General features: G+C 41.4%; 1 protein-coding gene across 2 annotated transcripts; it reads right to left on the bottom strand.

Annotated features, from left to right (window-relative positions):
* Nucleotides 1-86: 86 nt before the first annotated feature.
* eif5 (eukaryotic translation initiation factor 5) lies at nt 87-27,758 on the bottom strand. 2 transcript variants are annotated; one of them, XM_078562435.1, is made up of 12 exons: nt 27,666-27,758; nt 11,414-11,569; nt 10,100-10,379; nt 9,936-10,017; nt 8,366-8,538; nt 5,924-6,035; nt 5,713-5,843; nt 4,957-5,118; nt 3,583-3,744; nt 3,335-3,499; nt 2,837-2,977; nt 87-2,566 (listed from the first exon to the last, which is right to left on the bottom strand). In XM_078562435.1, the coding sequence occupies exons 3-12, from the start codon at nt 10,169-10,171 to the stop codon at nt 2,471-2,473; spliced, it is 1,296 nt and encodes a 431-aa protein (XP_078418561.1). In that variant the 5' UTR covers nt 10,172-10,379; nt 11,414-11,569; nt 27,666-27,758; the 3' UTR covers nt 87-2,470. The 2 variants fall into 2 exon arrangements, with proteins under 2 accessions (XP_078418561.1, XP_078418559.1); XM_078562433.1 differs by lacking the exon at nt 27,666-27,758 and adding an exon at nt 11,710-11,840.
* Nucleotides 27,759-27,836: the final 78 nt, after the last annotated feature.

The raw sequence follows: 27,836 nt of genomic DNA, 5'->3' as shown, positions 1-27,836 counted from the left end.
AGGAAGATGCTCATGTGTAGTGAAATGGAAAAAGGTGTAATCTTTATGGAAATCTCTCAAGATAAAAAAATGACATTACATGTGACTCATGAAACCAAAGCTAACTTTATTTACATGCAATATTTTTCCACATGAAAATTAGAAGATAATTGAAAATTGATCGAATTTTGGCTGGTTCTGCACTCAAATGCTCTATGATTCATCTGAAATTCTGATGACCCAAAGTCAAGGATGGCCCAACATATGTCAAGACCAGGCTGTAGATATTCAGCAAGATTTATATCTGAAATTTAAAGCCATTGTGTGTCAGGTTTCACTACAACATCCTCAAATCGAGGGCTTACTACAGTCCCTTAACATGACAACTTAAGATTAATTCTTGTCAGATGGATAATTGTCTTGGCCAAGGCTATAGTGACCATGTTTTGGTGCATGTTTACTTTGCTATGCTAAGATCAAATATTCAAAGCAAGTCCTTGAAGTTGACAATTCCAACTTAGTGAAAATGTTCATCAGCAGGACAAGCAAAGGGAGAAAAATTTAATTAAGGTCCTTAATGATACATAGGTTCACAGTAAGAGTTTTTTCGCAGAGCCTGGAAGCCAATGAAAAAAACTGCTTTTTCAAAAAAAGACTCAGGTAGAGGATTTGGTACCTTTGAAAAGGCAACATGGCAATTTAAAAGGCTATAGTATAGCTCGCACTGTAACTTGATTCCTTATTTGGACTCTGCTTACACACCCACAACTCACAGCACTCCTGCATCCAAATTGGGAAAGAGCAGAATTGCTCTTGGAAATTGAAATATTCTTCCAAGTTGGATAGGATAGATGTAAAATCACATTAAAAGCTTTAATGTACAGCCACAAAAAAACTGACCAATGTATGACTCAGTAGGATAGACCAATCTTGAACCAAAGTTCCTACTCCCAAAGATCTCTCTCAGTAGTGGCTGAAGAGATCAGTTGTGGGACCATTGGTTCTAGTTGATATCTTTGGCTGGGTAGTGAACATCTAAGCTTACAACACTTACAAGTAGATTAAGCAAATTCATGAGTTTGTTTTTGCCAGCATCCACATTCCAGTAGCCAGAGTATTACAGTTAACTAAGGAGGATGCACAATCTTCCATCTGCAGATCAAAAAGTAGCATTTGAAGTCAGCCTCTGGATCTCAATCTATTTTTTCTCCTCTCCCAGTTTTTGCCACCATAATATTACATCAATGCTATACCCCAAATCAAGTTGGGTTTAGTTCTAAGCAAAGAGAAACAAATAATCAACACGTGAGTTCCTTGCATCAGTTTATAAAGTTACATAAGGCTTCACAGCAATGAGACAGCTCCATGAAGACTGGATAGATTTCCAAGCTGTTCTGGTTAAAATTGGAGGTCTTATTCAAAAATACAATTGCAATTCAAAATGCAAAATCAGTACATTGCCCAAGGCAGATCTAAATCATTGGGACAATTAACTGATTTAATAACTACCATGCTATGAGGTGGTTAGGAACAAAACAACTGGAAATGAAAAGGACCACAGAATCAAAGTGCATTTAAGCTATGAACTTATACTTTTGATTCCAAGTATCTGCAAAAAACCTAATTCCTATGCCACAGAAAAGCAATCCCACCTAAAGTTTGAGACCTTCATTACATTATGTCCATTAGTACCAGCTGCTACACCACAAAAAAATGAATTTCTATTGTTTATATTAGATAACCTACTTGATCAGGTTTTAACTCCACTTGCTGGCTGACTTGAAGTTTGTGGCTAGTTACACAAACGTGGCCTGAACAGATCATGGTATATGGGCATTGTGGCACAAATAGAACACCGCTCTGCTAAACAAATCGTTCACCCACCATCCAAGTCTGTTTTACCAATAATGCACAGATCAGTTTTTCAATTTTAAGTAACTGACTTTGCTACCTAGTTTTTATCATTGGGCAATAAGTTCAGTTACAATGCCCTCTAATCAAATAGCCTATTAACAATATAGTCTTACATATGGTTAGGCATTTGTTGAGGCAGCCTTATTCAACATGAACCAGTTACATTGTAAAGGAGTAAAAAAATCCTGAAATTAATCATTGGCAAGTTACAATTATGCACTGAATAAAAACCCAGGTGATAGAATACAGAACACAAACCCCTTTAATTTGTAATTTACATCCCTGTATAAATGTGCAGTAAATGCAGAAATGTTACCCAATAGCAATGAGAAAAAGTGATACAGACAACTGTTAGATTAGCAGGACCAATTCTACCACTTAGACTTGGGACATACTGTCTTAAAGAGTTCATAATTGGTAGGTGCTGGTAGTGAAGTGTCACTAGAGCAATATCATTGTAGAATTTGAATAGCAGAGACTGAATTCAGCAGTTGCAATACAGGAATATTTCTTCATTACTGTGACTTCTCCACTGCAAGATAGCTAAAGGTGAATTTTTCCCCCTGTAAGCAATACATCAAATAGCATCAATATCTATATCTTCTTCCTCTTTTGTCTTAATGGGCTTCACAGTTTCCACTTTCAGTTCTCTTGCAGAGCTGTCATAAACCACCTGTAAAACAAAATAATTATACATAAATTCAATGTACAGAAGCAATCGAAATATGGGACATTTTACAGTAAAGGCAGAGTTGCCAAAGCCAACTTGTGTAAGTGGTTGCAAATTAATGCAATTACTCATGCTACCAATGGATGTGCTGGACTAGAAGTTTAGATTTGCCAACTGTACTCCAACTTCCAAGTTAGTGTTCAAGAGTCTACACAAGTTGGCTGTTAATGTTCATAAGTTGCATGAGAATCAAGGCAAATTCTAAATAATTACCTCCACCTCCTTATCTGCATCAGCTTCCTCCTCATCCTCCTCTTCAGATTCCTCTTCAGCTTCTTTTAACCACTTAATAAATGGAACTGCCTTTGCATGTATCTCTTTGGCAAGTTCCTTTGGGACATACTTCTTAGATACCTGTGTATGATTGATTCAAATTAAATTCTGATCAGCACAACATACTAAAACTACAGAAATTCACAAGCAACAGCCAATATGTATTGACAATGATGAATTTTTAAGTAGCAAGCGGTTTACAACTAAAGACATACAGCTAGTAGCCCAACTGAACAAAAAAAAAGGATGCTTGTCATCCAGCAAATTTCAAGAATCTTTGCAAAGTAGCTATTTTCTACAATGGCTCTTTTTCAGATACAGTGCACAGTAGGAAATCTAGTCCTAATTGAGCAATAGCATCTTTGTCCCCAACACCTGAAATTATATTTAACCAAAATGAAGCAGCAGTTTAAAATTCCAAACATTTGCACAACTTACTTTTTCAGCCCAAGCAAGGATGACCTCTTCTTCGAGGAGATCAGCATCATACAGCTCCTTCAGGACATGTGGAACTCTGGGCAGCAGCTGATCCCGATGTATTCTCACGAGGCACTCAAAGCCACCAAGTAAATACTTTTGAGCCTTTTTATTACCATGGCAGAACTATTAATGGAAAGTAGAGTTTGTCATGCACGATTAAATTATAAAGCAACATCGTTAGTTCAGTTTGAGGGAAAACCACTTACACGCAGAAAGTGCCGTTTATATTTCCTGATTTGTTCTCTTATGTTCTCATCAAAAAGCAGCTCGCTCAATATGAGGGGGCCCATAGCTATTACATCCAGCCTTTCAGCTTCTGATCGAAGATCTTTATCAGCAGAGTCAATCATGCCCTCTTCTTTCTTTTGCTGCAACAAAATAAGACAGTCAGCACATACCTCCTAGACAAAGTTGCCCATTACATTTGAGAATTGTTCAACATTTCAAATGTTTTCCAGATGTGGAAGACTATAAAAGTTACTCAACACAAACTGCTTGATTTCTGCTTTGGTGTTGAAATCTATAGAAACCATAATTTATAGCCAAAACACCATAGCAAGTAGCTTTTATCATTGGTTGAAACTAGGTAGGTTTAGAAACACTAGCATAGTACATCCTATAATGATTCCATGACTATTGGTTATCCTGCAGTTTATGACAACTTCTGGAATCTGCATAACTGGTAAAATGTTGAAACCAGAAACTGCTCTTGCAGCTCCTCTTTTTTAGTCTCTGCAGATGGAAATAAATTAGAAAACAAGAATGTCCTCCTATGCTACACAGAACTCCCCTCCTGAAAAAGCCACATCTGGTCAAGGAGGGGGTCAACAAGATTTAAGGTTTAAATACCACTGAAGAACCTCAACCTGGAAAATTAAATTTAGTGTCAAATATTACAGTAAGAATTCGAGTTATTACAGTTTGATATTTCAGTTTCTACCAGTGTTGTTACTTTCTGGTTTGATGGCCGAGGAAATTCTCCATTGCAAATGGCTGCTTGATGACAGATGCCCCAACTGGACTCCAGATTCAAATTAACAATGTGATGGTGAAATCCATGCTACGTAGATTGTTAGATGTTTGTGGGTAACTTCCAGAAGCACTTCACTGCTGACCAAAAAATCTGGGCTAATACACTGACATTAACCATGTAATAGTAGCCACATTACTAGAATTGAAATGGACGCTGCAGGTCAAGTGACTTCCTAAAATTCAAGTTTTTAAATTTATGGGATGCAAGTGTCAATGGCAAAGCCAGCATTTATTGCCCATTTGCAAACTGCCCTGAGAAGGTGGCAAGCCACCTTGGACCTCTGCAGTCCATGTGGCGTAGGTACATCCACAATGCTGTTAAGGAGGGTGTTCCAGGATTTCACCCAGCATTGAAGGAAAGATGGAGACAGACTTGGTAGGAAAACTTACAAGTGGTGTCCACGTTTGCTGCCCTGATTCTTCTAGATGGTAGAGATCACTAGTTTGGAGTGCTGCCAAAAAGGTAAATTGCTCAGAAAAATGCAACCCTCAAATAAATTCAGAAACAAAAAGTACCTTACAGTCCATGCACAGGATATAACTAATACCTTGACAAAATTGTAGAATAAGTTAACTCTTTCCTCCAAAGGTTTCCCCAGGTCATCACTGAGTGTCAAATTTTTAGCATGCTCACTAATTTCACCCATTCGACGCCTTTGGGCTTCCTCTGTGGTTTCTTCACACCAGTCTTCATCATCATCACCACCATCCTGGGAGAGAAGGTTATTAAACTCTTATTCCAGAAACTTGTGATAAAGTGTTGGAATTACTTTTAAACTAGATTGTTTAAACAGCATACTAGAATGAATGCAAAAATTTGATTGGGGCACATCCCCAACTTAATGTTGGGCATTTAACTGCCAGATCAGCAATCCCCCATCCATGCAAGGCCATGATACAAAAGTTGAAAGAAACTGCTACTAGACTAGCTGGTGCTATGTGCATATACATGGCAAAAAAAAGAAATTTAATGCAGAAGTGCAGTGATATTTACAACTCTAATGGTGGTGCAGAAACAGAGACCTGGGTGTGTATCTGCACAAATCTTTGATTGTAGCAGGGCAGGTTGAGGAAGCGATAAGGATCTAGACTGCACTGCTCAACTGTGGGAGCCAGATTCAAAATCTCAGCTTTAAAAACTGAACTGGACAAGCATCTGAAGAGGAACATTTGCAGGCCTGCCTTGGAGAGTGGGACTCACTAAATTAGTCTTGCAAAGCTGGCACAGATTTGACAGCCTGAATGGCCTCCTTATGCTGTAAATGTTCCATAATTCTTTACTTAGTAAAATAAAATTTAATTACCACTGCCTCTGGAGCATCAAACTCATTGTGGGTGGATGATTCTGAATTAGATACTGATCCATTCTCCTTGTCTTTGCCCTTCTTGTTCCTCTTTTCCTTTTCTTTCTTGGCTGAACCACTGTCTCCATTTTCTGCAAGTGATAAATCCTTACATCAAATATTTTAAATAAAAATCTGGATCAGGATTTGCACTTAATTCTAGTTTACTTACCAGGTGGATTTTTAAGAATGAATGTGCAGAGCTTGTGACGCGTGTCAAGCATGCCTCGGTATCCACAGGCTTTACAAGAAATACCAATGGTTTGTTTCTTTGGATTGACATGCTAAAAGTTGAAAATAGCCATGTTATAATTTTGATGCAATTCTTTGTTCAAGGGTTTGACGCAGCAAATATCAACTTCTTGAATGGAGGAAAATTGGGTAAGCATGGAGTGTTACTACTTACAAGTAAATGCAAAAGCAAAATACTGCAGATGCTGAAAATTTGAAATAAAACAGAAGAAATTCTGTAGATGCTCAAGCCAATGACCTTGTAAGAGTTTAAACCAGTAGAAGTGGGAGGAAAGGGGCAGAAAGAACAAAACAGGATGGTCTGCAATAGAGAGGAGCACAGGAGATTAACCAAGATTTCATGATGCAAAATCAAAAGTAAAGGAACAAAGGTTGTGTCCAGGTGAGGTGTGAATGGTATATAGCAACCATCTGAATGCAACATAAGGGATAAAAGAAAGTCAAGACAAAGTCAATGATCTAATGTTGCTGAACTCGAGTCCAGAAGGCTGTAGAATGGAGACAGAAAAGGTATTGCTCAAGATCGAGTTGAGCTTCATTGGAGCACTGTAGTAGGCTGTGGACAGAAATGTCAGAACGAGAACAAGGTGAAAGAATTATGACAAGCAACAGGAAGCTAAGGATCATTCTTGCAGACTAAACAGGGGTGTTGTGCAAAACTGTTATCCCGTCTACGTTTGGACTCCAATGTAGAGACAACCACAAACAGCAAATACAGTATACTAAAGTTTGGAACAAGTGCTTGAAGCTTTTGATGATGAGAGGACAGGTATTGCCTCATCAAAAATCGAATTACCTGGAAAAACTCAGCAGGTCTGGCAGCATCGGTGGAGAAGAAAAGAGTCGACGTTTCGGGTCCGCACGACCCTTCAACAGAACTGAAGTATAGTTAGGAGAGGGGTGAAATATAAGCTGGTTTAAGGTGGGGGGCGGGGGGGAGAGAAGTTGAGGGTGGGGTGGTTGTAGGGACAAGCAAGCAGTGATAGGAGCAGATAATCAAAAGATGTCAGACAAAATGATCAAAGAGGTGTTGAAGGTGGTGATATTATCTAAGTAAAGTGCCAATTAAGAATGGATGGCAGGACACTCAAGGTACAGCTCTAGTGGGGGTGGGGTGGAAAGATTGACAAGGTATTAGTTGTAGCTTTAAAAATAATGGAAATAGGTGGGAAAAGAAAAATCTATATAAATTATTGAAAACAAAAAAAACACAAAAAAAAGAGGGGGAGGAAACGGGGTGGGGATGGAGGGGGAGTTTAAGATCTAAAGTTGTTGAATTCAATATTCAGCCCGGAAGGCTGTAAAGTGCCCAGTCGGAAGATAACTGGAGGAACAGCACCTCATCTTCCGACTAGGCACTTTACAGCCTTCCGGGCTGAATATTGAATTCAACAACTTTAGATCTTAAACTCCCCCTGCCCCCATCCCCACCCTGTTTCCTCCCCCTCCCTTTTGTTTTTTTTGTTTGTTTTTTTTTGTGTTGTTTTTTTTGTTTTCAATAATTTATATAGATTTTTCTTTTCCCACCTATTTCCATTATTTTTAAATCTACAACTAATACCTTGTCAATCTTTCCACCCCACCCCCACTAGAGCTGTACCTTGAGTGTCCTGCCATCCGTTCTTAATTAGCACTTTTCTTAGATAATATCACCACCTTCAACACCTCTTTGATCCTTTTGTCTGTGACACCTTTTGATTATCTGCTCCTATCACTGCTTGCTTGTCCCTACAACCACCCCACCCTCAACTTCTCTCCCCCCACCCCCCACCTTAAACCAGCTTATATTTCACCCCTCTCCTAACTATACTTAAGTTCTGTTGAAGGGTCGTGTGGACCCGAAATGTTGACTCTTTTCTTCTCCACCGATGCTGCCAGACCTGCTGAGTTTTTCCAGGTAATTTGATTTTTGTTTTGGATTTCCAGCATCCGCAGTAGTTTTTTTGTTTTTATCTAGGTATTGCCTCATGTTTGGGAAGGGATGGGTTGTTAGAGGTGAACCAGGGTGCCAAAAAGGAATAGTTCCTTTGGAATGCTGAAGGGGGCGGGGGGGGGGGGGGGGGCGAAGGAGAAGAGGGGGAGGAGATCTGCTTGGTGGTGGCATCACACTGGAACTGGCAAAAATGAGGGGCAAGAGCAGAAGTACATGAAATGATCAGACAGTGGAGGTGCCCTACTGACCACAGTAGGAATCCTCAACTGAGGAAGACATCAGAAGTGCTGGTGTGGAAGGTTGCATCATTAGATGATGAGACACTGAGAAACTGGGAGAATGGATGCAACCGACTCATGAAACTTTCACTGCTTTAAAACATCAAGTTCTGTGCTAACCAGTAGGATTTCATTCTTATTGCATACTCACCAGGTCAGTTTCAGGATTCTCACACTCATTACAAAGGACAAATTTCCTAATGAATCCATCCAACATGTCTTGCAGCTTATTCGCCTCATGAGATCCATTCACAATATAACGGTCATTCTTTGAATCAAACTGGGTCTGAGCTCCCAGCTCACAACCAAAAAACTTGGTGGGATCTACAAAAGATTTTAAGTGCAAGTAAGAACAAACTTTAAACACAAAGCAGCATTACAACAAAATTCAAGCTTTCAAACCTTAGAACATAAGCGGCCTCAACCCCAGCCAAGGCAAGAGTGGTATAACTAACTTGTGCACCTCATGCTAGAGGGTGAGCAGCAACCAGAATTCAATCATTTGTGGAAAGATAAGAGGTCTGAGGGACTGGAAACAATTCATTTTAAATTGCAGTTTACCTCATGTATGAAACCTACTACTAGAATAAAGGCAATCTAAATTGAAACAACTGGACAAGATGCCCTCACATCCCCAGCAATACAGCCATTAAAGTCTAGATCTCATTGTGCAGGTTTCTGTTTGGCTTGTGGGCCCCAGATATTTTGAATGGTATGCTTAATGCTGGAACAATGGCAAATAAAATCAGCGCCTGGAGTAGGATGCAATAAAGGGTTTAAAATGCTTTATAGCAAGTGCTCCACAGCTGAGAAACACCTCTGGATTAAGCTATACAATGGATAGCCAAATATTCAGCATACGCATCAAATGTGATTACAAAACACCCAGATCTAAAAATTTCAGTACTGGTGCAAAAAATTAAAAAGCTGGTTTTATTAATAATGGTCGTGAAAATAGCAAGTTGTCACGATACTACATTGGATCTGGTTTACCAATACTCTGTCTGGCCTACATGCGATCCAGATCCAAAAACATGGTTGACTCCTAATTACCCTCTGAAATAGCCTACCAAGCCACTCAATAGGTGGATCACCACCACCAGCTCAAGGGCAGTTAGGGATGGACAATAAATACTGGCCTTTCCAGCAATGCGCACAAGCCAAGAATGGGGGAAAAAAAAAATCATGGTTTCAGCTGATTGAGAAAGCCTTCAAAAAAAATACAATTTTGATCCAAGAACAGATCAATGGGAAACTCGAAAGGTGCAACTCCGTAAGCAACAGCTGTGTGGCAGTTTTCAACCATTACTGTATATGGAATAACTTCAACAGTTTGTCTACACTTTCCAGCATATTGCAGTCCTTCAATTTTTGCTTTCATTACTTAAAACGACCAATAGGTGGCACAGGCCAACCACCTGACTACATTTAGTCAAGCAGAGAAAGGGAAGGCAGTGCACAATCCACTTTATGGTTGGATATTAGATTTGTAATGGCAACTTAGAAATGAACTAGGTGACTAGTAAAAAAAGGCACAAAAACTAATAAGAATCTAATGTTAGCCAAGATTTGAATAACCATGGGCTCTTCTACATATCTATTTAATACAATTCTCTGTTACCATCAATTTTCTTGGTCTGCAAGGTCTCAGATTTGAGATGGACTACTTTGGAACAAGCTGGAATTCTCGAACAAATGGTTATACCTTAAATGGTACTTACACGTTGGAGGCCGATTAAGCGCCTTGGCAACATCAACCATGTTGACTATTACTGTCTTTATTCCATTCCCTTTGCCCTCGACCTGAGGGAAAAGAAATCACATTTTAGTTTACAATGAAGATCTAAAATTAAAACCAACTCCCAACACTTCCAATCACTCTTACCTTAGCAATCAGACGGGGCATTTTGTACCGATAGAATTGGTCAGAAACACTGCGGTTGACGTTGACAGCCATTCTGGTTTACTATTAGATTTATGAGTAAAGTGAAAAGATCTTTGAATGGAATTTTTTGGTATCTTCTGTCTGAAGAAGAATGGATGACATAAACAATTGCAAGTGTACTCGGTCTCTGACATGAAAAAGTTTGCGCCACTTAGGCTGCAAGTTCCCCACTTGTTGGTTAGGTTTCCCCGACACAGGTGCCAACGGCTGCGCAACAGCTCTGTAATTGAAAGAGGGGGGGAGAGATTAGGCTGGCAGTACATAAATTGCATGTACTACCTATAAAACACCCTTCACAAGTGAATATCTAAGGATTACAACATTTGCCAGAGTGTGAATATACATTAAAAAGGCATTATAGTACTCAGCAATCACTATTCTACAGAGACCAAATAATTTTAGCGGTTTTTGTTTCTTTAAGTCAGAAAGCAAAATAAATCTTAGTTTTGAAATGAATTGATATCCCTAACACTAACATGCTTCGGGTGGGGGGGGAAGGAAGGGATAAGAGAGAAGTTGTAACCTCCCCGAACACCTGGATTTTTATTATAAAATTAGCCACATGGCATTTACCAGGATTCAAAGGGATAAAAAAAGTCACAGCGCAAAAGCACAAGTGCTCACTTCAGTCAAATTCCAAAGTTGCTAAGTAAAACCCGTTACGCTTCATATTTATAAATTTAGATAATAGCCGATAAAAGAGGAATGCTTGAGCCAGCGGCGGAACCAGCCTTTCACCACATTAAACGTGGTCGGCCAGGTGGCATTTTCGTGAGGGGAAGTGGGAGGAGGGTTTGAAGAAAAAGGGAGGTGGCGGCCGAACGCTGAGTCATTGCCTGATGCAGCAACACAGCCTCCGCAACACGTGAGTCACTGCCCAGCGCCGCCATGCGCACTCCCTCGCATTGCAGGGCAGCGAAAATATTCCGCTCTCCGAAACCGACTGCTCGAAGCAGCCGCCCAATAACGGAGGCTAAGACCCGGGGGGGGGGGGGGGGGGGGGTGCTAAAAAAAGAGGCGGCGAGATTGCGGCACTCGAGAAGAAGCCCGCCGCACTCTCCCCGTAATGAGCTGGGAGTAGTCAGGCTGAGTGGCGCAGAGTGCGTCACACGGACAGAGGGAGGGAGCCGCCACCGCCGCGCTCTGTCCCAGCCGGGCCGCAGGGCGCCATTTTGAGAACCTCGCGTCCAAGCTCTTCCAGCATCTCTGTCACCAACCGCCACCCCTCCCTATTCACACAGCTCGAAACCTTACCGTTTTCACAAAACAAAGACATAAACACAAGCCTAATCGCTCTTGGATATGGTGAACTACTGGACGGCACGTCACGGTGCCGAGACGCCGAACACCTTCTGTGCGCAACAAATAAAAAGCCCGTCGGTGGAGCGAGCCGCCCTCGTTTGCGGGAATCTGTGGGCGAGAGAAAAAAAAATCACAAAGTCAACGTGAATCCTAAACGCCCTTAATTGCCGCGTTAGTTCATGTCATTCGGCCCTGGTAAATTGTTTAACGAGCTCATCCTCCAGCTCCGCTCCCATCCCCATGCTCACCTCCACGACGTTTACCCCACAAACCAAAAAAAACGCCTTTCTGTACCGACGCCAGTTAGTTACAGCTCAGCCTAACTTGATGGGACGACCAGGGCCCGCCCCTCGTCCCCGCTGCGATTGGCCGTTGCGCGGCTACCGGCTTTCTCATTGGAAAACTGCCGTTGGGGCTTTTGTTCTGCGTGGTCCCGGCGGCCAGTCATTCATAATGACGTCATCACGCACGGTTCTCAAGTTAGGTTGAGAGGGGAAAGCTCGTGAAGGAGGAGGAGGCGACCTCGCGATAGCGGAGTCTCGTTTCAATTGGCTGAGCAGTGCCAGGGTTGAGTGCCTGAATGGTGATTGCATCATGTGTGTGAGAGAGGTTGCGAAATTGAGGGCTATTGTCTCTTATTAATGTTGGGTGAAATGGGTCAGTTCAAGTTTCTAGAAGAATTGGCTGCGGCATGGACGAGTTTCCAGCACAGTTACATAAGCAGCATCAAAGATATATAGACTACGTTAATTTCGACTTCGTCCTTTTATGACGGCGAAATATGTAGCCCAAGGGAGAATGACATTGATTTAATACTGAAGATAGAACCTGCATTTACGTAGCGCCTTTCACAATCTCAAGAATGTCATAAAACACCTCACAGCTGATGAAGTCCGCTTAAAATGTAGCCTCTGCTGTTATAAAGGGAAACACAGCGGTCACTTCTTGTGCACAATAACAACGAGATCGATGAGCTCTGTTTGAGAGATAAATAACTGGCCAGGACGTCAAAAGAACCCTTGCTCTCCAAATAGAGCCATGTGATCTTTTAGATCCACTTGGGAAGGGGTATAGGGCCTCATTTTAATATCTGATCTGAAAGCCTGAAAAGTGCAGCAATGTGGTCAAGTTATGTATTCGATTCTTTGATTAGGACTTCGACCCAGAATGCTAACCTTATGCCATGGTGACCAGAGCAGAGGCATTTTCCAGATATGGTCTGAGCAGAGCATTGTACAGTTTAATCACAGATTCCACTGACTGATATGCTGTTTTGGTATGTGTTTATGAATGATATATGTTTTGCTATGGAGCACAACATGCCATTACCTTCATATAAATATAAAAGCAAAATACTGTGGATGCTGGAAATCTGAAACAAAAACAAAAATAGTTGGAAAAACTCAGCAGGTCTGACAGCATCTGTGGCGAGGAAGACAGAGTTAACGTTTCGAGTCCGTATGACTCTTCATCAGAACTAAAGAAAAATAGAAAAGAGGTAAAATATAAGCTGTTTGAGGGGGGTGGGACAGGTGGAGCTGGATAGAGGGCCAGTGATAGGTGGAGCCAAAGATGTCATAGACATAAGGACAAAGGGGTGTTGATGGTGGTGATATTAGCTAAAGGATGTGCTAATGGTGATATTAAGGGTAGAAAGCAGGACGAGCAAGTGACAGATGGCCCTAATGGGGGTGGGGTGGGTAGGGGGAAGGGATCGAAATAGGCTAAAAGGTGGAGATAAAACAATTGATGGAAATAAATTTAATAATAATAAGTGGTGGGAAAAGAAAAATATATTTAAAAAATATATAAATTATTAGAAAAAAGGGGGATTGGAAAGGGGATGGGGATGGAGGAGAGAGTTCATGATCTGAAGTTGCTGAACTCAATCTATTACCTATTATGAATCCTATTACCTTTGTTGAATACTGCCCCATATTGGTTGGACCTGGTTGTCCACTAAGACTCTGATAATATTTGAAGAGTGTATTGTACATTGTTGACAGCAGATTTTGTTTATTAATCCAAGTTGTAAAATGTATTTAAGTGTCATCGCATGAGGAAAGGGCCACGCTTAGCAGTAATATTCTACACTGTTAAATAGTCTAGGGATAATCACTACCCAAGATCATGTAAGAAGAATGGCCACAGTTAAGACGCCAGAAACAAAAACGAAAATAGCTGGAAAAACTCAGCAGGTCTGACAGCATCTGCGGAGAGGAACACAATTAACGTTTCGAGTCGGTATGGCTCTTCAACAGAAGATAAGACACCAGAAGTTGATGAAGTGTCACCTCTGTAAGAGTTACTGAGTTTAGGAGCAAGATGTTTTTAAAACAAATTGGAAAAGAAAAGAAAAATAAGGCCTAGATTAAAAAAAAGTTTCTCAGGAAAAAAAATCACGAAAGTTGTATGTGCAGATGTTTTTACTTTTCCCTTTTTTGTTGAAAATAGTATAAAATTATGCATTAAAGGCAATAATAACATGGATGAATGTCTCACAATGGTAATACAGGATATTATCCTTTTATGGTGCTAAAGGAACAAAGATCGTGAAAAGGTTTCCGGAACAATTATTGTATTAAATAGAATAAAACTAGAGAATAAGTCACTAAATGATTGATATAAATGCTCATTGGCAGAATTGAAAGAATCAGAGCAGATCAAAATGAGAAACTTAAATGATTTACCTGTTTTTAATGGAAATAGACCAGCTCCCACCTCCCCCACCCTTGATGTTTCAATACTCTTGTAAAAGATATAATGTGGAATTGAAGGAGCTCATTCACATGGTCTAGAGGATTTACAAGTCTCTTGCTTTGTGGAGATAACGCAGTAATACCATAGCCCCTTATTTTACAATTAAACAAAATTATAGGTAGTGTTTGAATGAAAGAAATACCTATATTTATATTGCAGTTTATCATGTCACAAAAATGTCCCAAAATATTTAACATATAATAAATTACATGTAAGTGTAATGACTTGAGTAGGCAGATTTGGTGGATATTTTTGTTCAGTAAACATAAGAAAAAGCAGGTGCAGGTCATTCAGCACCCCCCAAGCACCACTTGGTAAGATCATGGCTAATCTGATCTTGGCCACAACCTCACTTTCCTGCCTGGCCTGTTACCCTTGACCCCCCGATAGTTCAAAAATCTCTCAATCTCAGCCTTAAATATATTCAATGACTCAGCCTCCATAGCTCCATGGGACAGAAAATTTCAAAGATTAACGACTCTCTGAGAAGAAATCTCTCCTCATCTCCATCTTAAATGGGAGACCCCCCCCTAGTTCTAGATACCCCCACCAAGAGAAGCATCCTTTCAGCACCTACTCTGTCAAACTCCCTCAGCATCTTATATGTTTCAAGAAGATCACCTCTTATTCTTCTAAGCTCTAACGAGTATAGGCCCAACCTACTCAACATTTCCTCATAAGACAATCCCTTCGTTCCTGGAATTAACCAAATGAATTTTTCTGAACTGCCTCCAATGCAGGTATATCCCTCCTTAAATAAGGTTACCAAAACTATGCAGTATTCTTGGTGTGGTCTCACCAACAGCCTGTACAGTTGTCACAAGACTTCCCTACTTTTATACTGTACTCTATTCCCTTGTGATAAAGGCCAACAAATTATTTGCCTTCCAAATTACTTGCTATACCTGCATGCTAACCTTTTGTGTTTCATGTATGAGGACACCCAAATCCCTCTGTACTGCAACATTCTGTAGTCTTGCTCCATTTAAATAATATTTTCCTTTTCTATTCTTCATATTGAAATGAACTAAACCTCACAGTTTCTTGGCACATTATACTCCAGCTGCCAAATTTTTGCACACTCTCTTATCCATTTCACTTCGGAGACTCTTTGGGTTGGATATTCCCTGTGGGGTTGGGAATCAGAGGTTGGGATGGTTTCGATGTCCCGAACTGCACCCCCCCCCCCCCACCCCACACACAATGGAAATAGTCACTCGTTGAGATTTTCACAGAGGTACCTTTTAATTGGCATGGACACAGGTTCCCTATCCAATTAAGGGCAGCGGATGGGCTCTTTAAGTTGAAGGGTCAATCTCAGGCCTTCCAGTTTGAAGGGAGCAGCAGGCTCAGAAGGCAGGTAAGTGAATGAGAGGGTGCTTTAACATGGAGGTGCCCTCTAACCAACTTTTAAAAACTTTAGTTAAAGGATAGCTCTTGCAGCCAGGCCACCTCTGGGGGTAGGGCACCTAAATTGTCCCCCACCAGTGATGGAAACTACAGGCTGACTGGAATTTTCCAGTCGGCCTTCTTTAATTAAACTTAAAAAGGCTCTTTTTCTTCTTTCAGCTTCTCCCATTGTACTTGGGGTCGCCACAATGCTGCTCGATTACTCTTCTCCATCTCCTCCTGTCAGTCACCCATTTATCTTCCAGTCCCACTGCATTTAAGTCTCTCACCACCACATCTTTCCAACTGGCCTTAGGCCTTCCTCTTTTCTTTCTGGCAGTCCCATCTTCATTACTCTCCGCAACAGATGACCATACTATTTCATTATTACAGAGGTGGCGTAGTGGTAATGTCACTGGACAAGTAATCCAGAGGCTCAGGCCAAAGCTCTGGGGACACAGGTTCAAATTCACCCATGGCAGCTGGTGGAATTTAAATTCAATTAATACATCTGGAATTAAAAGACAGCCTAATGGTGACCACAAAACCATTATCAACTGTCGTAAAAACCCATCTGGTTCACTAATGTCCTTTAGGGAAGGAAATCTGCTGTCCTTAACGTGGCCAGGCCTACATGTGACTCCAGACCCAGAAAAATGTGGTTAACTCTTAACTGCCCTCTGAAATGGCCTAGCAAGCCAGTCAGTTGTATCAAACCACTATGAAGTCCAAAAGGAATGAGACTGAACGGACCACCTGGCATCAACCTAGGCACCAGAAACAACAAAGGACCACCCAGCCCTGTCAAACCTGCAAAGTTCTCCTTACTAACATCTGGGAGCTGGTGCCAAAGTTGGGAGAGCTGTCCCACAGTCTAGTAGAGCAACAGCCTGACGTACTCATACTCACGGAATCACCTGACAGATAATGTCCCAGACACCACCATTGCCATCCCTGGGTATGTCCTGTCCCACCAACAGTACAGACCCACCAGAGTTGGCTGCACAGAGTTGCCCTGGGAGTCCTCAACATTGATTCCAGGCCCTATGAAGTCTCATGGCATCAGGTCAAACATGGGCAAACAAGCCTGCTGGTTACCACCTACTGCCCCCCCCCCCCCCCCCCACCCCCCCACCCTCAGCTGATCAATCAGTGCTCCTCCATGTTGAACACCACTTGGAGGAGGAAATGAGGGTGTCAAGGACACAGCATGTACTCCAAGTGGGGGACTTCAATGTCCATCAGCAAGAGTGGCTCAGTAGCACCACTACTGACCGAGTTGGGCGAATCCTAAAGGACGTAGCCACTAGACTGGGTCTGCAGCAGATGGTGAGGGAACCAACAAAGGGGAAAAACATACTTGACTTCATCCTCACCAACCTGCCTGCCGCAGATGCATCTGTCCATGACAGTATTGGTAGGAGTGACCACCACATAGTCCTTGTGGAGACAAAGTCCATCCTCACATTGAGGATACCCTCCATCGTGTTGTGTGGCACTACCATTGTGCTAAATGGGATAGATTTTGAACAGGTCGAGCAACTCAAAACTGGGCATCCATGAGGTGCTGTGAGCCATCAGCAGTGGCAGCATTGTATACAACCACAATCTGTAACTTCATAGCCTGGGATATCCCCCACTCAACCATTACCATCAAGCTGGGGTATCAACCCTGGTTCAATGAAGAGTGCAGGAGGGCATGCCAGGAGCATCACCAAGCATACCTAAAATGAGGTGTTAACCTGATGAAGCTACAACACAGGACTACTTGCATACCATACAGCAAAAGCAGCATGTGACAGACAGAACTAAGTGATCCCACAACGAACGGATCAGATCTAAGCTCTGCAGTCCTGCCACATCCAGTTATGAATGGTGTTGGGCTATCAAACAATTAACTGGGGGATGAGGCTCCAGAATTATCCCCATCCTCAATTATGGGGGAGCCCAGCATATCATTGCAAAAGGCAAGGCTGAAGCTTCTGCAGTCATCTTCAGCCAGAAGTGCCAAGTGGATGATCCATCTCGGCCACCTCCTGAGGTCCTCAGCATTACTTCATTCACTGTTGCTGGGTCAAAATCCTGGAACTCCCTTTCTAACAGCACTGTGGGAGTTTTACAACACATGGACTGCAGTGGTTCTAGAAGGCAGCTTACCACCACCTTCTCAAGGGCAATTAGGGATGGCAATAACTCCTGGAAATCTAAGTATACTTCATCTGCTGGTTCCACTTTATCCACCTTGCTTGTGACATCCTCAAAAACTCCAATAAATTTTGTTGACTGTGATTTCCCTTTCATAAAACCATGTTGACTCTGCTTGATTGTATTATGATTTTCTAAATGTCCTGCAACTTCACCTTTCATCATGGATTCCAGAAACTGATTCCAGATTCCAATGATAGATGTTAGGCTAACTGGCCTATTGTTTCTCGCTTTCTGTCTCTTCCCTTTCTTGAATAGGGGCATTATATTTGCGGTCAAGTTCTTCACAAACAGTAAACAAAAGGAAATATAAAGCTGTGGTATTTGGCTGCTTCGTTCAGTAAAAAGGAATCAGTTCAGTAAAAAGAAACACCAAGACCTGAGAAAACGTGTTCTTGCAAAAAATCACCCAAATTGCAAACATGTTCTTCCTATCCCCATCGGTGACTCGTTTAGAGCCAGCATGACCTTCCTTAGCAATAAAATTTTCCCTTCTTGGAATTGATACACTATCACAAGATACCTAATTGAGACAATGCAACAAAACAAAATATTTTTCCATGTTAAGAATTCCACCACAGGACAAAACTGGGAAAGATGTAGTGAAAACCTAGGGTGGGTTGACTCCAGATATATATTATGATTTATAAAACACTAGAATTGAATATATACCTCATCAAGAGAATAGAGAGTTTGAACCCAGGGGTTTGTTACAACCTATGGATAAATAAAAATGATATTGCACTACAATGACCTTAACTCAGCTTTGTATAAAGTTACTATATTCAACAATTCCTGCAGAAAGAAGACTCAAAATCTAAGATCGAAGTTATTAAATATTACATCCTGGAATGATAATTACATGAAACTTTGGTGGGAAGAATCATTTGACCTTGGTATATTTTCTCTTAATCTCACAAACCATTTGATCCAGTTCTCAGGAAAAATAATTAGGGAGTGCAAGGGTAGCTGTTATATTCAGTGTTTATGGCAACTGAGACAAGAATTCAAAGGTTTTGAAAGCTCGAGTGTGAAGTTCTTTCATGTTTAGAGTTCCACTTAAACCAGTGAGTTGCAAGAAGTTCTTTTTAGATATGGAATAGGATATGTTTCCAACAGAGTAACTAGTTTTGGGGTTGCATTGAAGTCTAAACACTAGAATCCAGTGGATAACTGCACATGTTAAAGTCCATGTTTTGAAATATTTGATGTATTATATGTACTACTATGGCAAAAGCTGGAAATGTAGCAAAGCTATCTATTGTATATTCACAACTATAGTTTGCTCAAGGAGACTCATTAACCTGGAATTGGAATACCAGATCAGTAAACAATAAGTGGACAGTGACATGATTGGTGCCTCAGTGACATCAATAAGTTATTGCCTATGCCTGTGTTTTTTAAAAAAATGTTTGTTTAAAAACTGATTTCAATGCAAACACTGTCACAGTATTTCTTGCTGCATTGGGTGCTTGATGGTATAACAACAGGATGCAGTTTGTAACAACAATAGATGTCTTTATCAAATACTGACTCCAGTATAAACTTTCCTGATAGCCAATATAGCAGCTTTTGAAACAATTTTGGAACTGGGCCTGCACAAGAACTTCCTGAAACGGTGACAATACTCTCCAAAAAATATTGCAATTCTAGTAGTCATTGGTTTTTCTATATGAAACTATGAATATTCCCTATTTTTAAATATTGCGTAGCATAACAACTGGATTATCAAGAGAACAGAACCCTAAGAACATATGGCTCAATCATTTAACCCCAGTGAAAATGTGAGAGAGTGGGATCTTCAGGAGCCAATTAGGTCAGTGAAGATGGGGTCTTGGACAAGTGGGATCTGGTGCAGCATACAAGTTGCAGCAATTTAGATGCGCTGAAATTTCTGAAAGGTGGAGAATGGAGCCTGCCAGTGGAATAGTTGAGTCTGGAGATGATAAAGGCATTTATAAGGGTTTTACTGGTGGATGGGTTGAGGTAACGGCAGAGGTAACTGATGTTTTTTCTGCGGAAGTGGGAAGTCTTTGCAATTGAGAGGATATGGGCTCAGAAACCAAGTTCAGGGTCTAACAGAACATTGAAGTTTTAATCGGTGACTCAGCCTGAGATAGTCATCAGGAATGTGGATTTTGTCAGGGCTAAGGGAGAAAAAATAAAAAGGAGAAACGCTGGAAATACTCAGCAGCTCAGACAGTATCTGTGAAGAGAGAAAAAAAGTTAACGTTTCACATCAATCACCTTTTATCAGAACTGGTCAGAACAGAGTTTGTGACACAGGCTGAAGATTAAGTTAAGATTCATCAAAAAAGACAACTCTTGAAAATGGATCTGTTTGTTAGATGTGCCTCAATGTGTAGCTACCAGCTCTCCTTAACATTTCTTTATTTCCATTTAAATTTTAATCAAGTTTCCAAAATAAAGAAATAGAGTCCCATATTTTACATTAAACTGATACAAAGTCTGAAATGAAAATTAACATTTTAAATTGGCTAGTTTTGCAACATATCTTTCTCCATGATCCGTTAACTCAATTCTCTTGTTAAAAAAGATAACCTATGGACTTCCCAATGGTTTAGTGGGCTTTTTTACTGGATGTGTGTTAATGCACCATAAATACCAGCAAGTGCCAGATTTAAAAGCAGGCTTGTGCTGAATTAAAAACAAAAACAGAATTACCTGGAAAAACTCAGCAGGTCTGGCAGCATCGGTGGAGAAGAAATCAGTTAATGTTTCGAGCCTTCACGGCCTTTCGGCAGAACTGCTGAATTAGTTAGTTTCACCTGCAATACCAATATTGGCTTCCTAGTTTCTAGCTGAGGGAGGGGAAAAAAGCAGTTGGCATTGCTGCTGTTCACCCCTATCTGGGCTCTCCTTTATTTGCCTATGTCTAAGTGGCTGTTGATTTTCTCCAGGAATATTTTTTCTAAACACTTTTCCACCACTTGAGTTAAAATGACTGGCCCTTAATTGCCAGGTTTATCCGTTTCCCTCTCTTGCAATCTTTGAGTCCTTTGGCAGCATCCCTGTATCTAAGAAGTGTGGCCGGTATCTCTGCAATTTCTTTACTTCCTTCAGGAACCTAGGATGAACCCTTCAGGACTGGGTAACTATCCAATTTAAGTACTGCCAGCCTTCTTAGTACCTCCTCTTTATCTAATTTTATCTCATCCATTATCCCAGCAACCCTCGCATTTACCATAGCTTTGGCAAATATCTTCTTCCTTGGTAGACATAGAAGAAAAATACTCACCTAGTATCTCAACCATGCCTTCTGCCTCCATCAATTGATTTCTATTTTGGTCCCTAATAGACCCCAACACTCCTCTAACAACCCTTGTTAATACGTCGGTAGAAGACCTTTGAATTCCCATTTATGTTAGCTTCCAATTCTATTCCTTTTTCACTTGTCTCTGTATTTTTTATATTTAGCCTGATTCTGCCTTGTATTGTCATGCTGACATTTGTCCTATGCTTCTACTTTCTGCTGCATTCTACTCTCTAACTCATTCATGATCTAGGAGGCTCTGGCTTTAATTGCCCTCCCTTTCCCCCTTGTGGAAATATACCTAGACTGTACCTGAATCGTGTGCTCTTTAAAGGAGGGGTTCCCAAACCATGGGTCGCGACCCCTAATGGGGCCATGGGATGAGATTTTGGGTTCGCGAGCTTCGAGGCCATAATGGCTGCCATGGAGCAGAGACTCTGTCAGGAATGTCCTGAGACCAGTTCCGAGGTCCCATGATACATGCTCCTGATTTTTTTTTCTGGCTTGCAATTTGCTGCGAGGCGAGTGAATAAGCTTCGCACAGGCAGCCTCAGTGTCTCCTGTAAGCGTACCCAATTTTCTTTTCTAGCTCACAGGTCACTGGGAGGGGAGTGAACAAATTTTGCATAGGCAGCCTCAGTGTCTGCCCTGAGTGCACCTGATTTTTCCTGACTCGCAGTCCGCTGGGAGGGGAGGGGCAGTTAGGGGAGTGAACAAGCTTCGCACAAGCAGTCTCAGAAGTGTCACATTGGAGATTAGATGTGCACTATCAACCACAATGCCAGATTTTGAGGTTTGTGTCGCAACATGCATACCTATGTGTCTCATTAGGCCCAGTGAATAAGATAACATTTTCACAAAATAGATACGTTCAAAAACATGATTTTTATATGTATAAAGCTATAGTGTGCACTTCAATATTAAATATTTACTACCCAGTTGTTTTATTTTATTTTGGTGCTGCCCTCAACAACTAAAGGCCACTCTCCACTCAACAGTTCTTGTACACCTAAATTTTCACACTGGGATCCCATCAAGTTTGAGGCATCAAAATGGGAAAAAAGTATGGGAAGCACTGCTTTAAAGGTTTCCAACTGCTCCACTACATTCTGCATCCCAGTATACTCCAATTTTCCCTGAAAGGATCCTTCTTCAATTCGCTGAAATTAGATCTCCTCCAGTTAAGTGTTCTTATTCTAGGTTGTTTCTTGTCCTTCTCCCTAACTAATCAAAATCTTATGATAGTACGACCACTTTTCCGGATGTGCTCTCCAGCTGTAACATTCTCCACTTGATTCACTTAATTCCCCAGAACTAGATTTAGCAATGCCTCCTTCCTTGTTGTGCAGAAAACATACTGATCAACAAAATTATGAATACCAACTTGAGTACTTCTCACTGTAAGAATATATGAATGAATGTGCAGTTAAACCTTCAACAACCCTGTTGGGGTTTTATTGTTTTTGTTTTGAAAATAAATAGTTATTGAGATTTGCAAAAGAACCAAGTTTAATAATTTTATTGTCACAATTGCATTAAAATAAGGTGCATCAATGAGATTCCGCTGTTGTACATTTACTAGGTGTGATCACTTTGTCTCTAAGTCAAATAAATTGTACAGCATGTGTTGAGTAAGGCAGAAAACAACTTACAGAAAAAGACAATAGAATGTTGGACACTTCAGAAATGTCTCCCTTTCTCTGCCTTTACGCTATCACTGTCCCATTCAACATTGGGGTAAACTAAGATAAAAGCAAAATACTGCGGATGCTGGAAATCTTGAAACAAAAACAAAAATAGCTGGAAAAACTCAGCAGGTCTGACAGCATTTGTGGAGAGGAAGACAGAGTTAACGTTTCGAGTCCGTATGACTCTTCATCAGAACTAAAGAAAAATAGAAATGAGGTGATATATAAGCTGTTAGATGGGGGTGGAACAGGTGGAATTGGATAGGGGGCCAGTGATAGGTGGAGGCAAAGAAGAGATTGCCAAAGATGTCATAGACAAAAGGACAAAGGGGTGTTGATGGTGTTGATATTAGCTAAAGGATGTGCTAATGGTGACGTTAAGAGTGGAAAGTAGGGTGACCAAGTAACAGATGGCCCTAGTGGGGGTGGGGTAGGGGGAAGGGATCGGAATAGGCTGAAAGGTGGAGATAAAACAATGGATGGAAATAAATTTGAAAATAATAATAGAAATAGGTGGGAAAAGAAAAATATATTTAAAAAATATAATTATTAGAAAAAGTTCTGAACTTGCTGCATTCCGTTCTCTCAGGTCCAACCCTGACTTTGTCATCAAACCCGCTGACAAGGGTGGTGCTGTTGTTGTCTAGCGCACTGAGCTCTACCTCGCACAGGCTGAGCGTCAACTCGCAGACACTTCCTCCTACCTCCCCCTGGACCATGACCCCACCACTGAACATCAAGCCATTGTTTCCAGGACTGTGACTGACCTTATCTCCTCTGGAGATCTTCCCTCCACAGCTTCCAACCTCATAGTCTCCCAACCTCAGACGGCCCGCTTCTACCTCCTACCCAAAATCCGCAAACAGGACTGTCCCGGCAGACCGATCATGTCAGCCTGTTCCTGCCCCACGGAACTCATTTCTTGCTATCTTGACTCCATTCTCTCCCCTTGTCCAGTCTCTTCCCACCTACATCCGCGATTCCTCTGACGCCCTACATCGTATCAACAATTTCCAGTTCTCTGGCCCCAACCGCCTCCTCTTCACCATGGACATACAATCCCTCTACACCTCCATCTCCCACCGGGATGGTCTGAGGACTCTCCGCTTCTTCCTCGAACAGAGGCCCGAACAATCCCCATCCACCACCACTCTCCTCCGTCTGGCTGAACTTGTTCTGTCACTGAACAATTTTTCCTTAAACTCATCTCACTTCCTCCAAATAAAAGGTGTGGCTATGGGTACCCGCATGGGCCCCAGTTATGCCTGTCTCTTTATGGAGTATGTGGAACATTCCTTGTTCCAGTTCTACTCAGGCCCCCTCTCACAACTCTTTCTCTGGTACATCGATGACTGCTTCTGTGCCGCTTCATGCTCTCGTCTGGACCTGGAAAAATTTATGAATTTTGCTTCCAATTTCTACCACTCCATCATTTTCACATGGTCCATCACTGACACCTTCTCTACCATTTCTTGACCTCTCTGTCTCAATTTCTGGTGTTAGACTGTCCACCAAAATCCATTACAAGCCTACCGACTCCAACAGCTACCTCGATGACAGCTCCTTACACCCCGCTTCCTGTAAGGACCCCATCCCATTCTCTCAGTTCCTTTGCCTCCGTCGCATCTGTTCTGATGATGCCACTTTCCAAAACTTCTTCTGACATGTCTTCCTTCTTCCTTAACCGAGGTTTTCCACCCACGGTGGTTGACAGGGCCCTCAACCGTGTCCGGCCCATCTCCCACGCATCCGCCCTCACACCTTCCTCTCCCTCCCAGAACCATGATAGGGCCCCCCTTGTCCTCACTTATCACCCCACCAGCCTCTGTATTCAAAGGATCATCCTCCGCCATTTCCGCCAACTCCAGCATGATGCCACCACCAAACACATCCTACCTTTGCCCTCCCTGGCGGCATTCTGTAGGGACCATTGCTTCCGGGACACCCTGGTCCACTCCTCCATCACCCCCTACACCTCAATCCCCTCCTAAGGCACCTTCCCATGCAACCGCAGAAGGTACAACACCTGCCCCTTTACCTCCCCCCTCCTCACCGTCCAAGGGCCCAAACACTCCTTTCAAGTGAAGCAGCAATTCACTTGCACTTCCCTCAATTTAGTCTACTGCATTTGCTGCTCCCAATGCAGTCTCCTCTACATTGGAGAGACCAAACGCAGACTGGGTGACCGCTTTGCGGAATGCCTTCGGTCTGTCTGCAAGCATGACCCAGACCATCCTGTCGCTTGCCATTTCAACACACCACCCTGCTCTCATGCCCACATGTCCATCCTTGGCCTGCTGCAATGTTCCAGTGAAGCTCAACGCAAACTGGAGGAACAGCACCTCATCTTCCGATTAGGCACTTTACAGCCTTCCGGACTTAACATCGAGTTCAACAACTTCAGATCATGAACTCTCTCCTCCATCCCCACCCACTTTCTGATCCCCCTTTTTCTAATAATTTATATATTTTTAAAATATATTTTTCTAATATTTCTATTATTATTTTCAAATTTATTTCCATCCATTGTTTTATCTCCACCTTTCAGCCTATTCTGATCCCTTCCCCCTACCCCACCCCCACTAGGGCCATCTGTTACTTGCTCGTCCTGCTTTCCATCCTTAATGTCACTATTAGCATATCCTTTAGCTAATATCACCACCGTCAACACCCCTTTGTCCTTTTGTCTACGACATGTCTGGCAATCTCTTCTTTGCCCCCACCTATCACTGGCCCTCTATCCAGCTCCACCTGTCCGACCCCCCTCTAACAGCTTATATTTCACCTCATTTCTATTTTTCTTTAGTTCTGATGAAGAGTCATACGGACTCAAAACATTAACTCTGTCTTCCTCTCCACAGATGTTGTCAGACCTGCTGAGTTTTTCCAGCTATTTTTGTTTTTGTTGGGGTAAACTATACCATTATCACTCCTCTGTAGGTCTTCCACGTCTTAGTAATTTCTTGGCAACTCTCCTCCTCAATCTCCTTCCCACTATTTAGTGGCCTATAAACTTCACCAAAGAGCATAATAGCTCCTTTACTGTTTCTTAGCTCCAACCAAATAGATTGTTTTTGTTCCCCTCAAGGATATTCTCTCTTTCTAGCACTGTAATATTTTTCCTCATCAAAACTGCTATCCCTCCTCTTTTTTGCCTTCCCCATCTTTCTCAAATATGTTTTACCCAGGAATATTAAGCATCCAATCCTACCTTTTTTTTGAATCAGGTCTCAGTTATCACCCTTACATCATATTCCCATGTGGCCCTTTACTCCTGAAGCTCACCAGGAGGGGCCATTGGCATCTCTCTATTAGAGAGAGACAAGCAGATATTTAGCTTGAGGGGCAACACTACACATCAAGCATGAGACAAGGCAAGGAGACAGGCCTCCATGAACTACCACAGCTGATACAGGGATTGAACCTACACAGTTGGCATCATTCTGCACCACACACTAGCCATCCAGCCAACTAAGCTAACCGACCCCCAACCTTATTAACCACACTTTGTGCTTTTACAAACTTGCACTCCAAGCTTAACATTAAACAATTTTGTATTTTCTATGATCCCACCTCAATCTTTATTATTTCTAAATCTGTCCCTCCCAGTCCTCTATGTATCTTATTTCTGCTTTTTAATACTACATCTTGGTGCGCAACCCCCTGCTGAATTAGCTTAAACCTTCCTGATAGCACAACTTAACCTACCCAGAAGGATATCAACTAATAAATAGAATGGGATTTTGAAAATTTTGCAATCTACATCCAACAAAAATATAACACTCTGCTGTCATAGCAACTTATTTGGTAAGTACACAGTTTAGTGTGAAACTGAGCCTACAAATTAAGAAGGTCTCAAGATCTATTTCTCATGCTGAGCTAGCTTATTTTAGCTAGGGCTATGGTAGGCATACAACATTAGTCTGGGCTAGATAGGACAAAAATCCATCAAGGTTTCCATCATTGATTATGATTCATTGATTTTCGCTGGAAAATAAATGTGTGGATATTGAGTGAGGATAGAATCCAGCTTAAGTCAGTGTTTTCAGAAGTGGGGAAAATATATAAATATCAATATCCTGAGTATTATAATTCAAGATAAAGACTTTTGACTTCATATATCTGAAAGTTGAAATATTTCTATTTGGATGTTATTGTTATTTAACTTCTCAACTGAGCTAATTGTGAAATAATTCTGTATTGTGAACAGGTGTAAATATATTTTGGACCATTGTGAATACCAACTTGAGTACTTTTCAGTGTAAGAATATGTGAATAAATGTGCAGTTAAACCTACAACAATCCTGTTGTGGTTAATTGTTTTAGCTTTGAAAATAATTACAATTATTGAAATTTGTGAAAGAGCCAAATTTAATAATCTCGTTGCAACAGTTGCATTAAAATAAGGTGCATCAATGAGATCGCCCTGTTGTGCATTTACTAGGGAGAATCGCTTTCTCTATCTCTAAGTCACAGATGGTGTACAGCATGTGTTGATCAAAGGAATTAGGGTCGAAAACAACATACAGAAAGCGGAGATCATATAATGTAAGACACTTCATTACTTTTTTAATATTGATGAAGGATTTGTGAATACCATTAACATTTATATTGATTAAAAAGAAACCCTTTCTTTAGTGAATTTAATAGAACAGCACCCTTGAATATTCGTTAGCACAACGATCTTGAAAATGGGTGGATCAAACAAATGGTAGCCACCTACAGCCTGATCCAATTTCACAGGCAGCATGTGATAATAGAATAGAAGCAGCGATCTCAAAATGTTCTTTTTTCCCTCTAAAGTTAGGAATTTTTTCCTTCTTTACCCCATCTAAGATAATTAACACTTGTTGAGAAACAGTTACATAGCCCAGGCATATTTCAGTACCTTGCACCCATGCTGTTATTCTGATTTTCCAATGAAAGGTAACAGACCCGAAATGTTAACTCTATTTCTCTCACCAAAGTTGCTGCCAGAACTGCTGAGTGTTTCCAGCATTTTCTGATCTTAATTTCAGGTTTTCAACATCTGCAGGCTTTTGCTTTTGGATGCTATTAT

This window comes from Cetorhinus maximus, chromosome 18 (genome assembly GCF_964194155.1).
Source record: "Cetorhinus maximus chromosome 18, sCetMax3.hap1.1, whole genome shotgun sequence".
Taxonomy (NCBI): domain Eukaryota; kingdom Metazoa; phylum Chordata; class Chondrichthyes; order Lamniformes; family Cetorhinidae; genus Cetorhinus; species Cetorhinus maximus.
Note: the sequence above shows the minus strand (reverse complement) of the source record. Positions and strands in the feature narration are given on the sequence as shown.

Coding starts and splice junctions, on each gene's coding strand:
- eif5 (XM_078562435.1), bottom strand. CDS start 10,171: ATGGCTGTCAACGTCAACCGCAGTGTTTCTGACCAATTCTATCGGTAC. Junction 10,018..10,099: donor TGCCCCGTCTGATTGCTAAG/GTAAGAGTGATT, acceptor CTTTTCCCTCAG/GTCGAGGGCAAAGGGAATGG. Junction 2,978..3,334: donor TCCTTGCTTGGGCTGAAAAA/GTAAGTTGTGCA, acceptor AATCATACACAG/GTATCTAAGAAGTATGTCCC.